Source organism: Corapipo altera, unplaced genomic scaffold (genome assembly GCF_003945725.1).
Source record: "Corapipo altera isolate COAL_440 unplaced genomic scaffold, ASM394572v1 69, whole genome shotgun sequence".
NCBI lineage: Eukaryota > Metazoa > Chordata > Aves > Passeriformes > Pipridae > Corapipo > Corapipo altera.
This window is the reverse complement of record NW_020884908.1, coordinates 5,603,289-5,626,035: the sequence shown is the minus strand read 5'-3', so window position 1 is coordinate 5,626,035 and position 22,747 is coordinate 5,603,289. Positions and strand designations below refer to the sequence as shown.

The 22,747-nt window shown below is 47.4% G+C and overlaps 1 protein-coding gene across 1 annotated transcript in view; it reads left to right on the top strand.

Moving 5' to 3' along the window:
- The first annotated feature begins 15,527 nt into the window (after positions 1-15,527).
- The window catches only part of CDS1 (CDP-diacylglycerol synthase 1), a 32,542-nt gene continuing 25,322 nt past the window's right edge, over positions 15,528-22,747 (top strand). The window contains exon 1 of the mRNA XM_027652864.1: positions 15,528-15,635. Within this exon, the coding sequence (XP_027508665.1) occupies positions 15,528-15,635 (108 nt within the window). The remainder of the gene's footprint in view (positions 15,636-22,747) is intronic.

The following is a 22,747-nucleotide window of genomic DNA, read 5'->3' as shown; positions in this document are numbered from 1 at the left end:
TTTTCTTCTCTTTCCTTCACCTTGTCCTTTCATTTTTCCTTTCCGTTTTTCTTTTCCCTTTTCCTTACCTTTTTTTCTCTCCCTTTTCCTCTCCTTTTTTCCTTTTTTTCTCTCTCTCCTCTTTTTTCTCTTTTTTTTTCCTTTCCCTTTTTTCCTCTTCCTTTAAATTTTCTTTCTTGCTTTTCCTTCTCCTTTGCTTTTTCCTCTCCCCTTTACTTTCAGGTTTTATTTTAATTTTTTAAGTTATTTGAATTTTTCTACTTTTTATTTCTTTTATTTCTTTTTCCTTTTCTCTCTCGTTTCCTTTTCCGTTTTCCCTTTCTCTCTCTTTTTTTTCTTTCCCCTTTCTCATATAATTTTTCGCCCTGTATTTTCCTCCTCTTTTTATCTATTCATATCACCCTCTCCTTCCTTCCTTCCTTCCTTCCTTCCTTCTTTTTCCTCCTTTTTCCTTCTTTTTCCTCCTTTTTCCTTCTTTTTTTCTTTTTCCTTCTTTTTCCTTTTTTCTTTTTCCTTCTTTTTCTTTCCTTTTCCTTTTTTTACCTTATTTTTTCCCCCTTTTTCCTTTCTTTCTCTCAATGTCACTGTCTCTGTGCCCTGGGAATGACTCCACGGAGCGGAGCTGCTCGAGTCCCTGCTGGGCCGGGCCTGCCTCAGTGCCTCCCAGGGATGCGGGTGGTGCGGACCGACCTGACTCTTCCCGCACGCCTCTGGACCTGCGCGGGTGCTCTCTGTACCCGCTGCAAGGTGGAACCGCGTGTTCGTCCCGCTGGGCCGACCACTGACCGATGTTGAACACTCGAGCCCCTCAGACACTTGTCCCAAACATCCCCGGTTGCTCGCGGCTCTTCCCGTCGTCTAAGGCTAGAATGGAAAAAAATCCCATGTAGCCTCCAAAGAGCGTTCCGCGAAAAGAGGAGTGACGCAAAATCACCCTAAACAGTTTTTATCCTGTGCTGTCTGTGCCCGAAGTGCTTGTACCTGTGGGGAACACGATTTTCTCGAGCGTAGAAAAAGGGGATGGTGTGAATTTTTAAAAAATATTTCTTAGCTGAAGCATGTTGATCCTCTACCTGCGACGATGTTTCCTTTTATTTTTAAATAATCCCTTGTTGCTTGGAATTCTTTTAGATTAATTTACAAAGGTGCAAAAAAAAAAAGGCACTTGGGGAAAGGGCGCGTAGGGCAAGATCTTGCCTTGCCTTAACTTTGGCACAGCCACACGAAGGGCACCTCCGGGAAGCTCGAGTTAAGTCTCCGAGTTTGAATTTTTTATTATTATTATTATTATTATTATTATTTTGTCCTTGGGTCACTCCTCAATTATTCTAAAAGTAAAACCCGCCTGTTTGAGTGGAACCAGCGAGCTCTCGGCCGAGGCAACCCCGCACGACCGGCCCCGCAGCCCCGGGCGCGCCGAGGCTCGGCTCAGGCAGCGGGCGTGGGGAGCGGGGAGCCTGCCCGTGAGAGCGACCGATTTGCATTTGAATTAGAGAGAGGGGAGAAATACTAAACCGGGTTTGGAAGCCGTGAGGCAGGCGCGGGGCGGCCTCCCTACGTGTCCAGCACGCAGGGGAGCCGCTTTTCCCCCCTTCTGCAGAGGAGACGGTGCGGGAACAGGGGCTCCCCCCGCCGACCCGGCCCCGCTGCCTCCCTACTCGGAGCGTCCCGAGGGAGTTCTGCCTTCGGCCACGGGTCCGCGCTGGTGGAGGGGGGAAGCGGGGCCTGAGCCCGCACTGGGATCATGCGGGGGCTGCGCTACCAGCCCCGAGCTCGGCCCGTGGGCAGCGGCACCGCCCGTTCCACTCGCTCTTCTCCTCCTTCCCGGCCCGGGCGGGAGTTCACCGCTCGGCGCCTCTGGGCTTGTTCTCCAGGGGAAGCAAAACAAAACGATCTCTCCCGCACAAACTCTTCTCCTCCTTTCCTACTGTAAGGAACGGATAGCATCTTGAAAAAAACGAGTGTTTCTTTGGGGGCCGCCTCGTGCAACTTCTTTTTTTCAAAAATAGCATCCTAGGTTGGATGGCGCCCACAGAGCTGCCGGTGCATGAGGAACGGATTCAAAAGCAGTCGTCAGCGTTACTTCCTCTCTGTCTTTAATAACTGTCAACCAGAAATACTCGAAAAATATCAATATTTAGTTCATTTTCCGTACTCAGTTTCTGTTTTCCCTAAGCTGTAGCCAGGCAAAGTTACTCAGAGGGCAGCCGGGGGCTGTGCTGTGTCGCTGAGCAACGGAGCAGTGGGTGGGGGGCACCGTGAGCATCCAGGCAGCGGTGGGGGTGAAACCCATCCCAGCAACAAACTTCACTAACGGGGTGAGCAAACCGCAGCCTGAAAACGCCGCAGCCAATATACTGGAGCAGATGGGATTTGGATTACTGGGCGGACCCGCTGCTCACCAACACCCGGCTGCGTTTCACCAGTTTCACTGGGTCTCATCGTAAACGCTTCACCGCTGCAGATAAAGCAACTACCCAGCTAAATAATGGAGGGAGCAGCCGCCGGGCGAGCGGGGGGGGGAGTGGGGGTGCGGGTGGAGAGGAGGAGCGAGCGGCCGGCCCGCGGCCGGGGCAGCGGGGAGCAAGGGCGAGCAGCAGCCCGGGGGAGGCAAAGCCACGAGAGGAGGGCAGCTCCCCACCAAAGCCCGCTGGGCCTCGGGGAGGCAGCACCTGGAGACCCCGGGGGGTGGCAGGGCAGCCGGGGCAGTGGGGTCCCGGTCAGCGAGGGGCGGGGGCCGGCGGCAGGGAGGGGTTGAGGTGAGATGGGGACCCCGGTCACTGCGGACGGAAGAGAAGAGGAGGTATGAATGAAGTCAGAGGTGTACAGAAGAAGCGTTGTCAGAAAAAAACTGTGGTTATTTGTTTGCTCGTTCGAGGTGTAGGAAGTACGAGTACTGGTGCAGCTCTGCTTCCGAAATTCATCTTGGCCGGAATGGTCCCAGCATACCTGAACGGAGAAAAAAACTCCAAACAAACAAACAAAAAAACCCCCACAACAACAACAACAAAAAACCCCCATGATGACACCTAAAATTAAAAGGTCCAAAGTGCTTTGGCATTGTAGAGTCAGAGGTTTCTCAAGGTGATGAGACAAGACTCGCACTGCAGGTCAGTGCACCGCGCCGCCCGCGGGGTCCAGCTGTGCGCGGGGTGCTGCCTCCGAGGGAGCGCTGGCTCTGCCCTACACTGAGCTCTTCCAGCCCTCCAGCAGCGGGGACAGGGACTCCAACCCTGCCCTGCTTTTGTCCCGATAAGTCATCGTGACTGGGAGAGGGAGCTGTCTGAACTAAACCAAGCAGTCCCTTTATTCAGCAAATAAAATATTTTACCATATGTTCCTCATTGCAAGCAAGCAGTCGGTTACTTTCCTAAAGTAATGTATAGGCATTTAGACACCTTTTTGTTGTAGCACTACTGTAAAGCCACTGAATCATTTGTTGCCTGCCCTACGTGGTGGAAAGGAACCGAGCCAGGAAAGCCTAATGTTCTTCTGGGTGCTAATTCCAACTCTTAATCAAGATCTGATTACCAAAAAGGAAGACAGAGCATAAAAACGCTATAAAGATTTAAATTTTTTCTATCTTGCCCATAATTCACTCCACAAATGTGTCCATTATGGCATTCGCTCTAGCAGGAAAATTGTGATGTTGTTGCAAGATTCCCTACAGCAGAGCTGCTGCCAATGATGATGAATAATCTCGGTCCATATGCTAGCTCTATACATCTCTATTGTACCAGCCTGCTCTCATTCTCTTTCTGCTTCCTCAAAAACACGGAATATCTGAAGAACAGTAAAAGCTAATTAAAAATAGTTAATAGGTTAATCAGACTTGGTCTTATATTTATCTAATACAGAGTGCTGATGCTTTAGTGATGTAGCTTGAGGCATTACCACGAGCCAAGAAAATGAATCAGACATTTAATGGAGATGTGGAAACGGAAATTTCTTGTAAGACTACAAAATCGCAGGCCAGTAATACACTAAAATATAATAAAGTTATCATTAAAATTCCACGCATGAAATGCCATCCTCTGTGTCCTCTCACTAGGCAATAAACTGAGACAACGCTGGCCAGAAAAATTTTCAGGAGCCAGGTCTTTGGGTACGTCTCACCTGCCTGCTTTTTAGCATTCTTGTCCCAGAGTGTCTGCCTGCAGATCTCTGGTGACAGCTAAAGTCAGAGGCGTCACTTCGCGGGCGACCCCACTGAAGACTCCCTGATTTGCTCTTCAGAGGGCCAAGGGCCATGAAACGCTGCCAGCTCTAGCTGGAGGTGTACTGGAGACATCCTCCTAGGACTGGTACCGCTCTGCATTACTTACATGTTCTGACCGCGCAGGAATTGTTTCTGCGGGTAACAGTTTTCCAGCTGGTGGCGGATGTTATGAGCTCTGCCTTCCCCCAGGGCTTCCAGTCACTTCTGAGGACACGCTCCCGTCACTTTGCCGCGATAACGCTGTGGTCCCCATATCCTATCCGAATTTCTCATTTCATTTACACTGAAGTGTATCCAGAGTAACTGGGAATGGAGGTTGAGACTGAGTGGAAACAGGACCTGGTCATCGCCTTTTCAAAACAGCTGCAAAGAGGAGACTGTTGAAGTTTGCTGCTCGCAGTCACCTCTGTTCCCATTTCAATATTTCTTTTGCTTTCTTAAGTGAAATGTTCAAGTATGTTCCGTATCCTCAGTAAGGCAAAATATTTTTCTCCTTTCTGGAGCATTGAAAATATTTGCTGCCGAAACAGAGTAGTTATTTTTACTTTTGATTTGTGATCGTTGGTTCAGCCTGACCTCTGCTGGAGGAAAGCCAGGAGGACAGGATTACAAGAGCTGAGTGTCTCTCCGGGATCCACAGGTTCACCAGAGGCCATTCTTGGTGAGGTCCTGCTCCGAGTCCCCCTCCCACCCCGAGGCCCGTGCCCTGCTTAGGCTCTGCCCTCATTGCTTGCTTCCCTCTCGACAGGGCAAGCCTTACCTGAAGTTTGTCCAGCTTACATCTCCAAAGATTGTCACCACCTCCCCTGTTACAATGAAGTGTGGAAACATCATAAAACTATTTAAAGTGGATGCAGGGGTCTGCTGCAGGTGCACCCACTGCTGATTAGCGAACAACAGATTTCTCAGGGTTGCCATGACAGTCTATTCCTGTGTGGTGCTACTGAGAACTGCAGTCACAGAACCACAGTATCACAGAATCACAGAATCAACCAGATTTGAAAAGACCTCTGAGATCATCAAGTCCAACCATGACCCAACCACCCTGTCAACTAGACCACGGCACTAAGTGCCTCATCCAGTCTCTTCTTAAATACCTCCAGGGTCGGTCAGCACAGATGTGTGCATGATGCGACATGACATTCAGACAAGCATTTCCCTCTAACCATGTACTTGTTAAGGACTGAATTCCTTGTGGAAGGGATGTCCCTTCTTTCTACTGGAAATGGGAGCAGCAGTGATGGGAACTGCTGCTGTCTCTGCACACCTCAGTCTGCAGAGTGGTTGATTTTGGGTGGCCTGCTTGGGGCTTGGGGAACCCTGTGAGGACTGTGCACGTGTGGCTGATCAGACACAAGCAAGGAAACTATTGTAGAAACCTGCTGTTAACAGTCATGCCAAAGTGTATGTGTCAGCCAGGTGTGTAACAGTAGGGACAAGAAGCACTGGTGCTTCATCTCCCTCTTTTGTCTTTGCCTAAGGGCTGTGAAGGTGCCACACTTCCAGGGTTACCTTCATTTTCTCTTTCGTTGTTCATTGCTGCACAGAAATTTCCCACTGTGCAGTGTATGTGCATGTGAGGTGGGCATAAAGATAGCAATTTAGATCCAACAGAAGTTCACTCATCATCCCCCAGCCCCAGCTGGCCAGTTGAGCCTCCCAAGCATGCACAGGGCTGTGAGTGTCCCTACGACTGCAGTTGTTGGGTATGGGTCCAGGCCTTACCCTGGCATCCATGTGAGCACTTAGTTGATATGGATAACCATGTATGCTGTATGACTAAAAATAATGTCTGGCTTTACTTTGGTTCCACATCGATAGCAAAAATATATGGAAATTTAACTGGCATAGCTGGAGCTTTTATATAATTTCTTTCACTCTGTATTTCACAAATATATGTACGGTAGGCCCTTCCCACTATGGATCTTTAAGCAGCCCCCCCATGGAAATCAGCAGAGAGAGCTTAGAAATTGTTGGCACAGGGTAGTCCAGCGTCAGGGAACTGGAAATCGTTAAATTGATGATCTAATGGGGGTGGGATGGAGAAAGTGGTGGTAGTGGCTATCATTACATGCATATTTTTATGATTTTTAGAAAATCATATTTCAGCATTTTCCATCACATCGTAGGCTGACGGGGGCGCATTGATTAGCAGATTTAGACTAAATGACGGAGAAATCGCCGAGAGCAGTATACTCTGTAGCACGTCTTCGTTTGCTTGCTCCGTTTCAGTTTCAGTGTAACCGAAACAAGTCCAGGGACATCGGCGTTGTCAGGAGCACGAAGAGCTCCGGGAGCAGGGCTGGGACTCGGTGCGGCTCCGAGAGCCCCCGGCGATCCCGGGGCTTGTTTTCGGGGCCGGATCCCGGGGCTGATTCCCGGAGTCTGTTCCTGGGGCTGCCGTGCTCGCTCCGGCAGCTCCACCTAGCGAGGAGCGTTCCCGGGCCGGTGGCTGGAAAGCACAACGCTGTGTCCACAGGGCAAGGCAGGTCCTCCGTGTCTTCCCTAGCAGAGGTAAGGACCATCTCAAGCACCCGGCTCTGCTGAGAAGGGCATGAGGAGCAATGTGCAAGCTCGATACTTTTAGCCTCTCTCCTACAGCCCGCCGAAAAACACACCTGGACTTGTCTACGGGGTTTTTGTATCAATAATGGACTTTATCTGAACTGTCACCTCCAAGCTCTTCGCTTAAAAAGTGGATGGTTAGTCTCAGTGCACAGATAAATATTGAGGGAGGGGTCACTATGTGTTGCCGGGGCCAGGCCCCTGCCCCAGCAGAGCAGCCAGGCAGACTCTGTGCTCTCCTTCCCACCACCACAAAACCTTAACACCTCATGACCTGCAGAGGCTGGCTGTTTCCTTTGTAACTTTATTAGAATATAGTAAAGAAAGGTACAAATCTATTTGTGTAATCATGAAGGATATGATGCTTCTGCCTGCCCTGTGCCAGCAGAGGCTCCTGTGCTGTAATGGAAGGGGCAAGAGCATCTCCCTGGATGGGGCCAGGGCTGGAGCCTTCACCATTGTGAACCATCCCTTTCTTTGGGACTTCCTGGAGCAGAGCAGCCTGGCAGCACATTGAGCAGCAGGAAGGAGTTACTTCCCTCTGTCCCACCGATGTGTGGCACCATCCAGCCCTGCAAACTCCAGGTCATCTTACTGGACTCAACAATCACACAAGGTTTTGTTACAGGGACTGCGAGCACTATACCATAGACTGAGTGGCAACTTCAGAGGCCTCAGGGAACGTGGTGGCTTCTGCCAGGCTCAACCCCCTTCTCTGGGGGAGAGGATGAAGTACCTCACACACTGGCCCTGTGCAGGGAAGCACAGGGTGGCTGAACCTGCTCTCCAGAGGTGTGAGAGAGAAGGCAGAGAAAATGCTGAAGAGCCTGGGAGCTGCTGAGGAAGCAGGAAGACTGATGGTCATTCTGTAATAAGCTGAATCCATAGGAGAAGAGGATTGCTCAGGGTTTGGGGTATTTTCCCTGTGCTTTCCTCTCTCTAGCAAAGGATAGGAGACGTAGACCACTAAAAATCCTGCATCCAGAAGGGGTAATTTCCTACTGTGAGAGCTGGAATCCCAGTTCTCACCTCAGCTTGCAGTGGCATTGCCAAGAACTCCTGGGATAAAGCATACTGCCATTTCTTGCCCCACAGCGGAAACTGTAATTTTCCTACAGGTTTCTCCTCTACCAGCTCCTGCTCTGTTCACATTCATGTTTTCCTTTTCATCTCTCATAGCCAGTGAAGTCAAGTCATGTTCTGCAGCTTGCATGAACCTCTACTGGCAGTAGAGACAGGGCAGTAGGGAGTGCTTGGCTGCAGTAAGGTACCCAGGTATCTTACAGCACTATCTTACTTATTTCTTCCAGTACTATCTTTGGTTAGCTGTCATGAGGGCATGATAGATGCTGTTCAGAACACACCATGTTGGTACAGCAGCTGGCTGAAAGTGAGTCTTCTTTTATTGCAAACAAGAAATTTCTTTAGTTTGCAATTACAAAGAGTGGATCAAAGAGTGAGTGAGCCTGAAAATACAGTTCTACTCTTCTTTCTCTTGTTTTGGCTTTGCACTGCAGGCTTCAGGTAAGCAGGCACCTGTCTGGCACAACAGTAGAAGCAGTAGAAAGCCACTTGCTGTTGTTGCTTTCCATTCCCATTTTGGCTCCTGCTCTTCCGGCAGTACCTGTCTCAGGACCAGCCAGTTTAGTCAGAGCCCCAGAGAGCGCTAAAAATGCTAAGAAGCAGAATTGGTGCCTCTTTTGGGCAACCAGAACCCAGTCCTTCTGGTGTTGCAGATCCCTCCTTCGCTGTGATCAAGGCAGACAGCCAGCTGAGGGATTTGGGGGATGGGGAACAGCCTAATTGACCCCAGATGCCTTGGTCCTTTTAGCACACAGAGCAAGTGTCTAGAAGAGGCTGTCCAGGATCAAGTGCTTTCCCAATAAATCTGGCACCTTCAGGCAAGAAAAAGAGGCATAAGAAGAATTTGCTGACAGCCATCCCCGCATATGCTGGTTACTTAGGGAGGAGAAGAGTGAGATCAAGAACAGGAGTGCTGTGGCATACATCCAGAAGTCACTAGTCAAGATTTGCTGAGAGGCTTTCAACCACAAGCCTGGAATCTTAAAAAGAAGAAGAGGCCATGAGTCTCTGTCTTTCGAAGTTCACATTTTCTTAGGTCTTTAGGTAAGGGGAAGACACTTCTCTCAACATATCTTCCCCTAGTAAAGAGCTCTGGATTTTGTTTAACAGAGTTCCGGTACACAGGGTTTGCAGAGAGATGTCAAAGATGCCAAAGGTATAACCAGTAATTTCTAGTGAGTGTATCTTTATGACTATACCCCTGGAAGATAACTCTCAGAGAATTCACCTAAGTGAATATGCAGGAACACCTTTTTAAAGTACAGGATGTACTTCAATCTGAAGACTATCACAACAAAATGGCAGCAAACCAAGACTTTACAGGGCAACCTTTCCAGATCGTGACTGTAATACTTGGCTTAATTGCATCCTGTCGGCTGATCACCACTTATAAAATACACTGCAAGTGTGCCATAATGCTCCTCCTGTCCCTTGAGATAAGATAGTAAGATGGTATTGCTGGCAAAACAGAGTGATATTTCATAAACTGCTAAAAATCAATGGTGATATGCCTGCTCATACCTTAGATGAACTTTTCTTATGAACTCAAATGTAATAGGGTGGGTAATACTAGAGTTCAATTAAATGAAATGACATACAACTTCTTGAAAGTGGTATAAAAAGGTGGTGGTGGGAGCAAATTCAGTGACAGAAAGCAAAGTGCAAGCTGTGCTCTGTGCACCACAAATCAAGTAAACAGTAAATACTTCACATGCAAACATTACTCTGACCTGAGAATAGGAGATGTTGCTGAAACTGCCAAACAGTTTTGTCTCAGCATAAGAAGATGGCAAAATACCCACTGATGGGACTGGGGCTTGCCCTCATATCTGGGAACTGCTGGGAAGTGCACTGGGCACAATGGGTTTGTTTGGGCAAGTTTCTCCTATCAAGAAGGTTTTGCCAGACAGAGTGATGAGAACTGTGTAGGAGGCAACTGGCCTGTTCTTCCTCTCTCCTGCCCTGTCTGCTGCAGCCTGTGGCTCAGGGCTCCCAGTCTTGTCCTGAGAGGGACCAGCTGTCCCAGCACGCCCTGAGTCTCCACCAGGCTGGTACCACTCGGAAGGTGCTGGTGAGCTACTGTGCAGCAGCCTCGGCTGTGGGGTCACCTGAAGGAATTGCTGTGTAACTAGTGAGGCCTTTTTAAAAGCATCTCATAAAACTTTATGAAGGCAGTTTGTTCTTCAGTCCTGCCCAAACCACACGCAGGGTCAGCTAGTTTCTCCAGATACTTTAGACTGAATCTGCAGGGGAACAGCCAATTCTGTCAGTGCTACATTTCATGGGACTTGTCTAGAATGGAGCCAGCTCCTCTTTCCTCTCTGGTAGTCACTTGTGTTTTGACAGAGTGGTGCCGTTAGTCCCTTTAAACAATCCAGTGATTACCTCTTCAGCTGGAGTTGCAAATGTGTGGTCTCTACCCCTGGCATCAGCCAGTCTGGTTCCTCATCAGTCTTGTCTCCACCTTTTTCTGCACCCACAGCTCCTGCCAGCATCGAAGAGTTGCAAGCTAATAAATTATGGTATTCCAAACAGAGGTTTGTATGAAAAGAAAGGATCTGCATGGATAATATAACATACAGTGCATGTTAAATCTCATAGGAAGGGTGTGCTGCAGATTCATGGCAAGTTCAGGCAGCCTCAAACAAGTTCAAGAATTAATTTCACACGTAATATGAAAATGACAGTAGCTTGCCAAGCACCCATTGCATATGAACCCTTTTCTTTCTTTTTTTTTTTTTTTCCAAAAAAGCAAGAACATCCCTGGGATTGCGGTAGGAAGGAAGGATCAAGAATAACTCAGTAGCTGTGCAATACTCAGTCATTTGGACCAAACAAAAGGTGACAGCAGCCTGGGGCAAAGGTTTCTGCTGCCAGAGCTTTCACAGCGGTCACTAGATTATGTTCCTCAAACTTTATGCATAACTTGGAAATAATGAGGTCAGTTTGTTTTGTTTGTTTTGGTTTTTGCTGGTACACAAGTGGCCTGTTTTATAAAGTTCAAATGTGCAACTAATAAGCAAATAATTGACCACAAATACCACAGACTATGATGTTTTTATGCCAGACTAGCAAATGTAAACAGATCATGACCTATTATCTAAACATAAAGGAACAACTCACTGCTGTCAATGGATTTAAATTACTAAAATATAGATATGTATGCTCAGTTCAGGATGTCTTGCCAAAGCACCCCTGCCTTCTGACCTGTGTTAAACCCAGCAAGAGAGTATTAGAGTTCATGCTGTACTCATTTAAAGGGGGAAAAGAAGCCTCTTTTTTTACTCATACAAGCCTATATTCCACTGCAGCTTTCCTTTTTTTTTTTTTCAGCATGTGAGTCTAGTGCTTAGAGCTGGAGGAGGATTCATCTCAGAGTGCACAGGTTGTGTAATTATGAGCTTCTGACCCGGAATTTCAGCTTCAAGCATATCCCAAGCACCTGGGCTCCCATGCCCTGCTCTCATGCGCCATCTCAAGGCAGCACCAGGCAGTGTTTTGCAGCTCTTTGTTTTGTCAGGGGAGCACAGGGTATTAATAGCTAGTCTTGTGCTTTGAAGAACAAACACACAGCCTGATCTGAGGCTGTCGTATCGCTGTTCCCTCTGCTTCTTTCTGGCTTGCGGTTATCCTCTTTATAATGATCTAAGGATGCAAAAAGATTACAAATTTATTAAATGCAGCACATTACAATATTGTTCATAATTAATATTTTCTAAGGGGATACTGAACTGTTGTTGACATGGCTTGACAGTGCTGTCTATGCTGATATTGATATTTTCCATTTCTCTCATTTCTGTGTATTAGTAGGAATCCTTTAAAAAAAACCAACCCCAAACCTGCAAACCACTCCTGTTTCCAAGACTGCCAGCAATAGGGATCCTCAGTGTTACAGCTGCAGATGTGCCATTCTTTCCAACACATTTTGAGCTGGATATTTTCTGTTCTTCAGCACTGGAGGGGACAGTGAACCAGTTCCTTCCATTTCCTTCTGCTGTAGCACCTACAAAGCAGCTCTGCTCTGCTTCTCTCCCATGCAAGAGCCTTTCTGTTGGTCAGCAGAGACAGTAGCAGCCCCATGCCAGCTGCCTTTCTGTCTGGAGGCTGTATGCAGCTTGTGTAAGGGCTTACATAACTGTTTTAATGTCAGGGCTCTAGTTTTGCGTCTGCCTGCAGAGAACTCCTCCTTCTGTACGTAGGTTGAGGCGCAGGACAGAGAAGCAGCTCCCGGCTCAGCAGGCAGCAAGGCAAGGCAGATCTGCCTGCTGTGGATAATTGGAGTGCAGGAGGAAGCATGGCCAGGGCGGGTGATGTGTCTTAACTTTGGGCAGCTGGGGGAAGTACAAGGATGTGCTTGTTAGGGGCTTTCCTGCACAGATAATGTTGTGTAGGTAGCTGAGGTTTGGGTTGTTTACTGGCAGCTATGAGCCACTAAATTCATGTGGGAATACAAGGAGAAAGCAAAGGCAAGACAGAGCAGCAAAAACCTCCAAGGTCTCACACATCAAGATACTGAAATCCATCCAACAGAGGTGATAATATTTGCATATCAGAAAAGTCAGTGGCCGACACGCTGATACCTTTTTCCACAGAGAACGTGGCGGTTTCTGCCACATGCTGTGAAACCGTGCACGGTCACAACGTTTGGAGAGGTGATATTACATTCCAGACAGTGTAGTTACTTGCCCCAAAGGAACCTGAGTAACAGGGTGTTGACTTGGAAAATTCCCATCCGACCAGTCTAACCAGCTGCACTCAAGAGATGTACTGGGCTCCCATGACTGCAAGGTGCTGCAGCTCAGAAGCGCAACAGCCACACTCCCACAGTCTGCTTTATCCCTAAGCCCCTGACCCACAGCTCTTCTGGGAGCCCCCTGCCTCTTTCCTCTGAGCTGGAGAGGCTTGAAAAACTTTGCTGTGATACAGCTACTTTTGCTGTCCCTCCTCACATTTCTGAGCACTTTGTGGGTGACAGCAGCAGGAACACCCAGCCAGGAGAGAGAAGGAGTGAAGCTAGGGATGGATTCTCACCTGATCCTGCTGGGGCCTGGTCCTTGTTTTTTATTCTCTTTCTCTCAGTGGCCCTGCCCAGAAGATTGCTCACTCCCTCACCCCACTGTCACCAGTTGTTCATTGCTTGCTGCCTTTATTATTCCCGAAATGCAGTGACTCATCTTCTTGCACTTGCCTTGCCTCTGCTCATTAATATGTTTCGAGTACTTCACCTTTCCTTGTTTGCCATTATTGCTACTTTCTTCCATCACACCATTTGCTAAACAATTATTTTTTCCTCTGAGCTTTTCTAGATTAATCCTTTTCCCCTTCACTGTTTAGGTTAAGGGCGGAGCAAAGATATAGGAGAAATGGAGGATCTTACTCTTCTCCTGGATGGGATGTAAAGATACACTTAATGATCTTTATGCAGGTATTGAAGCATTGTCTCTGTCCTGTCAACCACAGAAAGGTCTTTTCTGTGGCAAAAGCATAGCATCTGATCATTCTCAGCCTTGCATTTTTCAGGCCAGGTTTACCAGGAAGGGTTATAACAAGGCACAGACTTCTTTGTCTAGACTCAGCTGCTCCATGGTGGATGTAGCTCTTGAGGTCCACCCTAACCCAGACTACTGACCCATGTGTGCGACCTGCATGCCAGGGGAAACAGCCTGGATGTCTGCTGCACATGCTGCACCCACCATGGGTGGTAAAGCTTCAGAGACCAGACAAACCACTTATTTTCTCTGCATGGAGAAAATAAATGTTTATGCTTTCCCATGTTTATAGCTTTTCCCATGTTTATAGCTCCTCCCATTTGCAGTGCCAACAGGGTAAATGCACATCTTGCACTTGAAGTAAGGGAAACTGGTTTCTTCTGAGAGCTTTGCTGGATAAAGACTCACAAGAAAAAACTCAGTAGCAGAAACATACTGGTAGAGGAGAGAGTGGAAAGGACACCTCATTATCCACTGGGGTCCACTCTACTCCTGTATGGTTTAGGTTTCGTAGCTACTGGAGAACTCTTTCTCACCCTCTCATATTCAGAGGAAGAAGAGCTGAGTTTTTCCAACAAAATTTCCCCCCATATTATTTCACTTACAGAGAAATACATTAAATTTATGCTTGACAAGAGCAAAGTGCTGGAGAGTCCAGGCCATGCAGCCATATCGCTGAGCAGCAGTGGGCTGCCACTGTCACCTTTGTCCATAAGGGTCTCAGTGTCAAAAACTGCCTCTGTGGTTTGTCTGGCCTGGCATTGGGTCTCTGCTTTGCCTTGTGCTAGAGCAGCCTTTCGCTTAGCACACCAGCTTTTTGCACATGCTTGGGGATGCTGCAGGCATGCTACTTCCTGGCACTGTCAGCAGTGCACAGGTAAAACCTTTCACATAAGTGGCTGCTCTTCCTGAATACCAGAGGGTTCACACTTTTTGGCAGCAAGATTGGAGTCAGTTTACCAATGCCATAACCCGTGTCCATTCACAGCATCTCACTCTAACTTCCTGAACCATGGCATTTACACTAAAAACATGCCAAGCATACCTTTGAAGGGACATAATAATAATGTTGTTTACATAATGAAATAAAACCAATCAAGCTCCAGTCACCATATGGATAACGCAGATGACAGCAGGAGCGGCTAGACACCGTCTTGGAAGAGGTGCTGGCCCTGAGTTTGCAGGCACAGCAAACCAGTGTGCGGACATTGAAGTGACATCTAGACTCAGTGTCTTCATGGGAATACTCCGGGGCAGACAGCTGTTGCCATGGCCAGGCAGAGAGTAGGCACAGGCACTGTAAAAGGGCAGCTGCAGGAATTCAGCCTGCGTAACTGGCCTCGCAGGGCATTTCTCTTGACTCTGAGCTCGTAGGGAGGTGTGTTTCTTTGCTGTAAGGGCTGGTGGCACCATACCTGGCAAGGGCGCTTGGCATGGTGGGGCAGGGACGAGCCAAGCACCGCACCTGCCTTTATAAATGGGCACAGAGCAGGTGGGCATGAGCATCCCGGAGGGAAGCAAAGCACTCCACAGACGCCCAGCGATGCCAGCGTGGGCTGCAGCACGGGCGTCCAGGGGCGCTGACCAGGGGCTGACACAAGGGCTCCGTGGAGACTCCTGCCGCGGTCTCCCAGGGGATTCCACCGACGTGCCCGATTGCAGCCACACAGCGCGACCGCGGCCATCCCGGCAATCAGGACGGAACAACCTGAAGCTCCACGCCCGCGTTGCGGGGGTTTGCGGGTGCCCACCGCCGCGGCCACCCCGCCCTTGGTGCACAGGACACCCTGCGAGGTACCGCGCCGGGAGCACGGCGGGCCCGGCCGATCGCCGCCCTCCCCGGGGCGGTGCCAGCGGCGGAGGCGGAGCGCCGGGCGCACCTGGGCCACAGCGCCCCGCCCGCTCCGCTCCGCCCCAGCCGCTGCCGCCGCCGCCGCGGAGCTTCTCCGCTCCCGGGCAGCCGCCTCCGAAGCCGCGGCGGCGTCCGCAGCCGGAGCGCCGCCTCCCCGGCGGCAGGGACAGCGCCGGGCTCCGAGCAGGAGGAGAAGGAGGAGGAGGCGGCGGCGGCGGCGAGCGGGCTCCGCGGCGCGGCCTCAGCGCCCTCCCCGTCCCGACCGCGGCTCCGCCTGCGCCCGCTCCCCGCCGGGTGGGCGCTGCGCTCCCGCGGCGCGATGTCGGCGCGGCGGCGGCGGAGGGCGGCTGCCCAGGAGCAGGAGGAGGAGGAGGAGGAGGAGGAGAAGGAGCAGGAGGAGGAGGAGGAGGAGGCGGGTAGCGACAAGGTGAGGACGCGCGGGGGGAGGGCGGCACTGGCGGCTTTCGGGGCAGCGAGGCGGCGCTGCCTCCCCTCCGCGGGGCCGCACCGCGCTGCGCCCCCGGCCCCCGGCACAAGGGACCCTGCCCGGTCCCGGCCCGGCTACAGCGCTGCCGCGCTCCGGGCGGCGGGACTGGGGAAGGGGCGGCGTGCCGAGGGGCCGCGGGATTTGGGGCCCACGCGTGTTCTCCCACACTGCCGTCCCCCCGCTGAAATGGCAGCGTCCGCACTCTCTCCGGGCCCGCAGCGAAAGCTCAGCGCCGCTGAGCTGCCGGGATGCGTGTCGTAGTTCACCCCTTGGAAAAGGAGCTGATGTCGTGGTGTGACCCCAGCCGGCGGCTGAGCTCACACACCCCCACACTGCCTCCCGCCCGGTGGGATGGGGAGGAGAGTCTGGGGAGAAAAGGTAAAACCCCTGGGTTGAGATAAGAACAGTTTAATAATTGGGAAAAAATAGTGAAAAGGGAGACCACAAAAAGACATATAAACCCCAAGAAAGCGCAAGCGATGCACGATGCAGTTGCTCACCACCTGCTGACTGATGCCCACCCCAACAGCGAGCAACGATCAGCCCCTCTCGGCCAGTTTCCCAAACAGTTTATGTACTGGGCATGACACTTTTTGGTAGAGCCTTTGGCCAGTTCAGATCAGCTGTTCTGGCCGTGCTCCCTTCTGGCTTCTTGTGCACCTCCTCACTGGCAGAGCATGGGATACTGAAAAGTCCTTGATGTGGGGTAAGCACTGCTCAGCAACAGCCAACACAGCAGTGTGTTATCAACATTATTCTCCTATTAAATCCAAAACACAGCACTGTACCAGCTAGTAGGGAGAAAATTAACTCTATCCCAGATGAAACCAGGACACTGGACCAGGCAAGGAACACACTTTGTTGTGGCTGGGCTCGTACAGTAGCACAGAAACTAACACAGAATGGTTTAACTCGAGTTAAAGGCTATGTCAGCATTTCCCCAGCAACTGCTTCTGTTTTATGGCCTTTTAAGTGATAGGCTTTCACCTCTGGCCTGGAAAGGACTTACAGTATGACATTTCTGCTAAGGCAAGAGGTTTTTGAAATACTAAGTCTATGCATCAGGTTCATTACAGTGGCAAAACAGCCACAGTGCTGTTCTTTTGTTTGCTGTGCAGTTAAGGCTTATCTCTACAAAAGCTAAGCACATCACCACATCACAGTTGCTAATTGTCTGAACAAAATGAAAGAGAAGGTCTCAATTTGGTGACTGAAATTAAAGAAAGAAAAAAAGCTTCCTGCTAAATTAAGGTAACAGTACATGGTGTGTTTACTTCAATCAGTAACTGTTGAAACCTGCGTGGATGCTGATGTTGCAGAGTGTGCAGTCTGTGGCGAGGAACTGGAAAGTGAAACTCAATAGTTTTTACTCCGTGCTTTGGTTGCTTTATCTCAAAGCTAATGAACTTGAAAATTTGTAGTGCTGTGCTGCACTGAGGGCTGTGATCACATAAGGCAGTGTTTAGACTATAGCTGTGCTGAGAGTATTTCTCTGTAGATGAGAATTATCTTTTACACATCGTTTCTTGTAGCAGTGTGCTCAAAAAGCTCTTTTTCTGTGGAGCTGTTCAAGTTTACTTTATTTTGCAGGCTAAGTTCATTTCTGAGGTACGCAGTGAGCTGCCTTCAAAGAATTCTCCCTGCTCAAAGCCTCTGCTCTCCAGATCTCAAAACGGTGCCCCTAAAACTTGCTAATATTATTCTTGGTTTACCTATGCTGATTTTCAGAGAGGAAAATGCTGTTCTTGCCTTTAGGCCTCCTGTGCTTTGACTTTAGCTGCTCAACAGTCTGGTGTTTCATCTAGTTTTGAATGATGTTGAACAGAAAGGACTCTGGTGCTGTGTATGCAGCTAAGATGTTGGATACAGGAGATGAATTTCAGTGTGCATGCATTTGTGTTGATCTCTTGAACAAAAGATATGAAAAGCTGTCTCCACTGCATGGAAGACTTTGTGAGGGATTATTTGGGGGACCCTCGGTGTTCCCACTAGAGTTGTTCAACCTGTCTGCAATGTGCACAGCACCAGTGCCCCTTGTCATGGCTCACAGGTGACAGTAAGGATTGATTGTACATATTAAACTGTCTTTAGTGCCATTGGTAACTGTAGGGATAAACCAGTATTTTGTACTATCCATCAGTGGGTCACAGCTGGGACTCTGTTTTGAATATGAGCACACAGGTAATGTCTGCTGTAGGTGATTTAATGAGAAGCATCTGGCCATCTGAATTCACAGATGTCACATTACACAGCTTCTTAGATGGTTATCGTTCTACTCTATCTCTTGCCTGGCCTTTACAACAAGTGGATACCTTACTATCCTGTGGCTATTTTGAGATGACCTATTTGGTATGGTAATTGCATATTTGGACTCTGGTTCTTTGGTTCATAACTACTCAAGATGGCCATGATGCAGTGGGTTTACGCTGCTTTCTAGTATGCAGCTCAGAAATATCACCCTCTTCCTCACTTGTAATGAAGGAGAAAACTTGTTTGTCTCTGTTCATATGGTGTCTGCTTTGTGCTGCTTCTCCTCTTGTCAACCCAATTCAGACTTTCAGATATATAAAGGCAACATGCTTTAAAGCACCTTGTTGGCCCAAGTAGAGCAGTCCTTTGTGTTTGCTGAAGAACTCCAGAAATACTAAATATTTCTGGAGGGTTTTCTATATTGTACTTTTAGTCCTGTTTTCAGTATGGTAACTGGTACTTTTCATGTTACACTTACTATATCCGTAGGTGCTCATTTCCTACTAAATTTAGGTGAAACTGTTTGTTTGGGTTTTTTTTCTCATTTGCATATCTTTTTTAACACTAACTGGAAACAACTGGTAGTTATTTCTACATCCACATAATTTCCAAGTTAATTTCCTCAGTGTTGTAGGAAGGAACATAATACGCCCCTTGTGAATTTTCTTCTTGAAGTTCCCAAGCTCTGTAAATCTCAGTGTCTCCAGGTGCTCATTAGCTTATTGAGCTGATGACATTTTTCAAAATTCCCATGAACATGCCTTTGCCTTGTAGGGCTTTGCAACTTCACAAGTTTGTTGTTTCTTTGTGTTGTACTGTGGCAGGAGTGATTTTTATTTTTTTTTGGTTGTCACTTTCTCACTTCCTGCTGCTTGCCCTAGCTGCTCTTTTCCTAAGAATATCTAGTCAAAGGGCCTTCATAAATAGTTTGCACCCTTGTGAGCAACAGGAATGATTTGGCATTCAAATACTTAGTATGTGTAAATCAGTTAAAGTTTTACGGATTGATGTGCATGTGTTCATGCTTCTTTTAACATTTCAGTTGTTTGCATTCTGTGCTAGAGAACAAGTATCACTTCTTTCAAATGCTTCCAAAAAATGAGTGTATCTTGGAAGTAATCACAGTTATTCCTCTTTGTACTGTACAGAGCTGTCAGAGTAGGATGGGGAGGGAGAAATGGAATCTTATTGCTTTGCTTACTGTGGGAACAAGTGCCTGTTTGCCTAGGGTCATTGTTAATTATTTGTAACTTCAACAAGACTGGAATCACTGACCACTGCTTCTGCTGTGGTATTTTGAAAGAGCTGTTTCTGTTCCATGGGACAACCCTTTCAGGGAATCAGTTGCTGGAGAAGTTGCTCAGTCCTGTGAAGCTCAGTGTGAACTTGGATCTTTGATGTCCAAAATGTTGCAAACCTGCTGGGAGATAAATGAAATTCCTGATGGCAGTATGGGTTGTGGTGGATTTGTCTGTCATGGATCACTTAGTCACTTCATTTGACTTATTTCTTTCCCAATATCCAGAAAATGGATCAGTTTAATTTTCACGGAGAAGTCTGACCTCCATGCTGTTTGCTACAATCATGGTAATAATAATAATAAGGGCAGACTATTTCCAAACCTCTGTTTTCTTGGAAATGGTGGTGAATTAGGACTAATGCAGAGAGTAAAGGGTCTGTAGGTTTCAGTCTTTGATTCAGTATGTGTAGGTCTCTCATGTGTGTTTCTGCATGTGTCAGGCTTTCACAGTTTGGAAAAAAAAGTTTTATTATTTGAGATCTTCTGATGCTGTGGTATCTTGACTTCAGAGGAAGGTATCAAGTTACATCTAATTAAATACATTCCAATGTGTTCTAACTGAACTATTGATTTCACTGTAAAACTTGTGGGAGAGATTGTAGAAAGGTCAAAAAGGAGGAGAAAACTTACTTTAACAAGAGTTACACAGACTTATAAAATGGCAATAACTAAATTCTTTTGCTTGCTAACATTTTTGTGTAAGTTGTTGGACAGTGTCTTAATCTTCTTAAGCTTCATGGAGATGCTACATTCTCCAAGCAAAACGTATTTGTTGTCAGATTGGGAGTTCCTTATTGTGTCCTGGAAAAAATACAGTACGAGGGAAATGCAGCAAGTGCCTTTGTGACTAGAATAATCCTGGTGCGTGGTTCCCTTGGCACGTGTTAATTGTAGTGGAGGGCATGTGGTACAAAACAGTAATTGAGAAACATATGGCCTTTTAGGTGATGAAAGATTGACATGTCTATTTTTTTATGCATGACACATGGCTGTATTTTGTGAACTGTTGTGAAATAACCAGCAAGCAGAAATCCACATGGAAGCTTAATTTGTGGCAAGATGTCACATGTTCTGAATTCCTGTGGTGGAGGCTCAGGCTCTCGACTGGTTGAGTTTCTCCTTCATGTGACCAAGCATTTGTGGCCTTGTACAGAAGATTTAGCTTAAGGTTCAAAGTCTTGTCTTTTAAGAGTACAAAAATGAAGATAAATCAAACTCCTACAACTAAATAAGCCTTTGTCTCAGGGTACTTTGGAAATGATGAAAACTGATGAGCATTGTAGTGTGTCAGACAGGCGTGTTTGTTATGTGCCAAGCTCTTTGTAGTGTGTGGATAACTGTCATGTTGCCCTCCTTCCCTGTTCTTGTTAGTCCCGCATCATCTCAGTCTTGTTGGACTCGTATTCTGTGAGCTGATCAGATGGGTTCTCTTGAAGGAACATGTACCTTCAAATGAAGAGAAGCAAGGCAATGGTATTGTTGCAACATCTGCCCATTACAGACACTTCAGATGTGAATCAAGCAGACAGGGGTGGAACACTTTGTGCAGATAAAAGGCTCTGACATCTGCAGTTTGAGAACTCTAGGAAAAAATAAAAACAGCTTGGATAAAACATTTAATTTGGAGTTGGGGTTGAAACGTGTCTTAATGACCTAGGACAGTACAACCTCTGCCGTTTTCAATTAACCTTTGAAAACCTTTTAAATACCTGCTCACAGCATGAAACCCATGGTATTTCCCATGGACCTTCGCAGGTCCTTGATGTTGCTGTGTATTCAACTTGGCCCAATCTCAAACCCGAGGAGCAGGAGAACGAAGGGCTGCTTGGGTTTGTACTGAACTTCAAAACTGCTTCTACAAGGTCAAGCTGCAGCAAGGCTCTCAAATTTATTTTTGAGTGCTTTGATAATGATTAACTTAGTGTTCCCTTCCGTAACGATTGTTATTATTTGTGGCTATAAACCGGACCATTTATAATCAATCATGTAAAATAATTTAGAAAACAATTAACAAGAAATTCTTGTCCCCCAGTGATGGGGTTCTCCAAGTGCTTAATGATGCAGAAGACAATGAACTAGCTTTTAGTGACAGACTTCCTTTTTGACTTCTGACAAATTAAATGCCTTATTCAGGAAATTGTTGTGGCAGTGATAGCAGTTAACTGGAAAATAAAGTGTTTAAGGTAATTTTTGAGGTATGTTACAAAGGGAAGTTGAGATAGTTGATGTGTTTATTCTCACTGCTTATTGTAGCAACCTCAGGCTAAAAATATGCACCAAGTTCTATGCAACTTGCAGGTTGCACCAGCCAAGCTCTCAGTAACAGCAGGATGAGGCATGAGCAACTAAAAAAAACATTGGACAAACACAGACTCCTTCTTCAGGGTGTTTAGATACTCTGAAAAATGCCATGCACCTGTGAATTCAGATGTTGGAAATAGTGAATTTTAAACATTGCTTATAATGAGGTGCATAAATGATGGTTGTGTGTTAAAAATCAGAGGGATAAAACTCAGTTGGAATTTATTTTTTAAAAATCGTTTAAATACCAGTGGAGTATGGAAATACTCTCTGCAATACCAAAATAGAACAAAAAAGTTTAAGGGTATTAGTTCTGAGTGCTTAAAAGAGAGAACGTCTCTGCCGTCTGCGAGCAGGGATTAATATTAAAGACGCTAAGTCATGGTCTTAGGGCCGGGATTACTGCCCGTCATCTGTGCAGTGAGTAGTGTCTCCTAGAACTGTACAGACAGCTTGCTGCATTCCAGTGCAGTCACAGGAGTTGGAACATGGCTTTGGGAGAGAGCTGTGATCCCCCTAATTGCATCTACAGTTGATTTCCCAAGTTATGGTACAACATTATGAGAAACAACTGTGGATAAAAGGTGGCAGTCACAGTTATTATTTATTTATCTATTTGTCTGCTTTTTCAGGTGTGTTTTTTTTTTTTTCTTTCTGAAGTCTGGACCACAACTTATTTGCTTTTTTTACTTATAGTAATTATAGATAGTGTCTGGCTAATAATTATTCAGCTTTGGGGTTTCTAGGAATAGAGAAGAATTGGTCATGTTTTTTGGAGAAGAAGTGGTGTAAAATTGAGATTTTTATCTTGAGCACATGTGTGGTCCATCAAGTGAAAGAGAAAAACCCAGGCCTAATATTGTTACAAAGGATATTCATCCTGTTGTTACCCATTTTTCTTGTGCATATATATAGCGCCAGCTCACTGTCTCGGGTTCTAAAAGGTTAAACCCACTTTTTTTTAAGTGGAAAGGGTGGTGTTTTCTCTCGTATCAGTGCCCCTGGAGAGCCTGGGGAGGGTCCGAGGTCGGAGCCCGCCTGCAGCACCCTGGTCAGCTCCTCGCCCCCGGCCCCTCCACGGCCGCCTCTGCCCAGCCCCTGGGTGTGGGCCCGACATTTGGCTTTGGGCGACCGGTCTTGAAAAGCCTTATCTTTCTCCCCTGTGTTGATTGCAGAGCCCAGTCACTGAGACAGAGGTTGC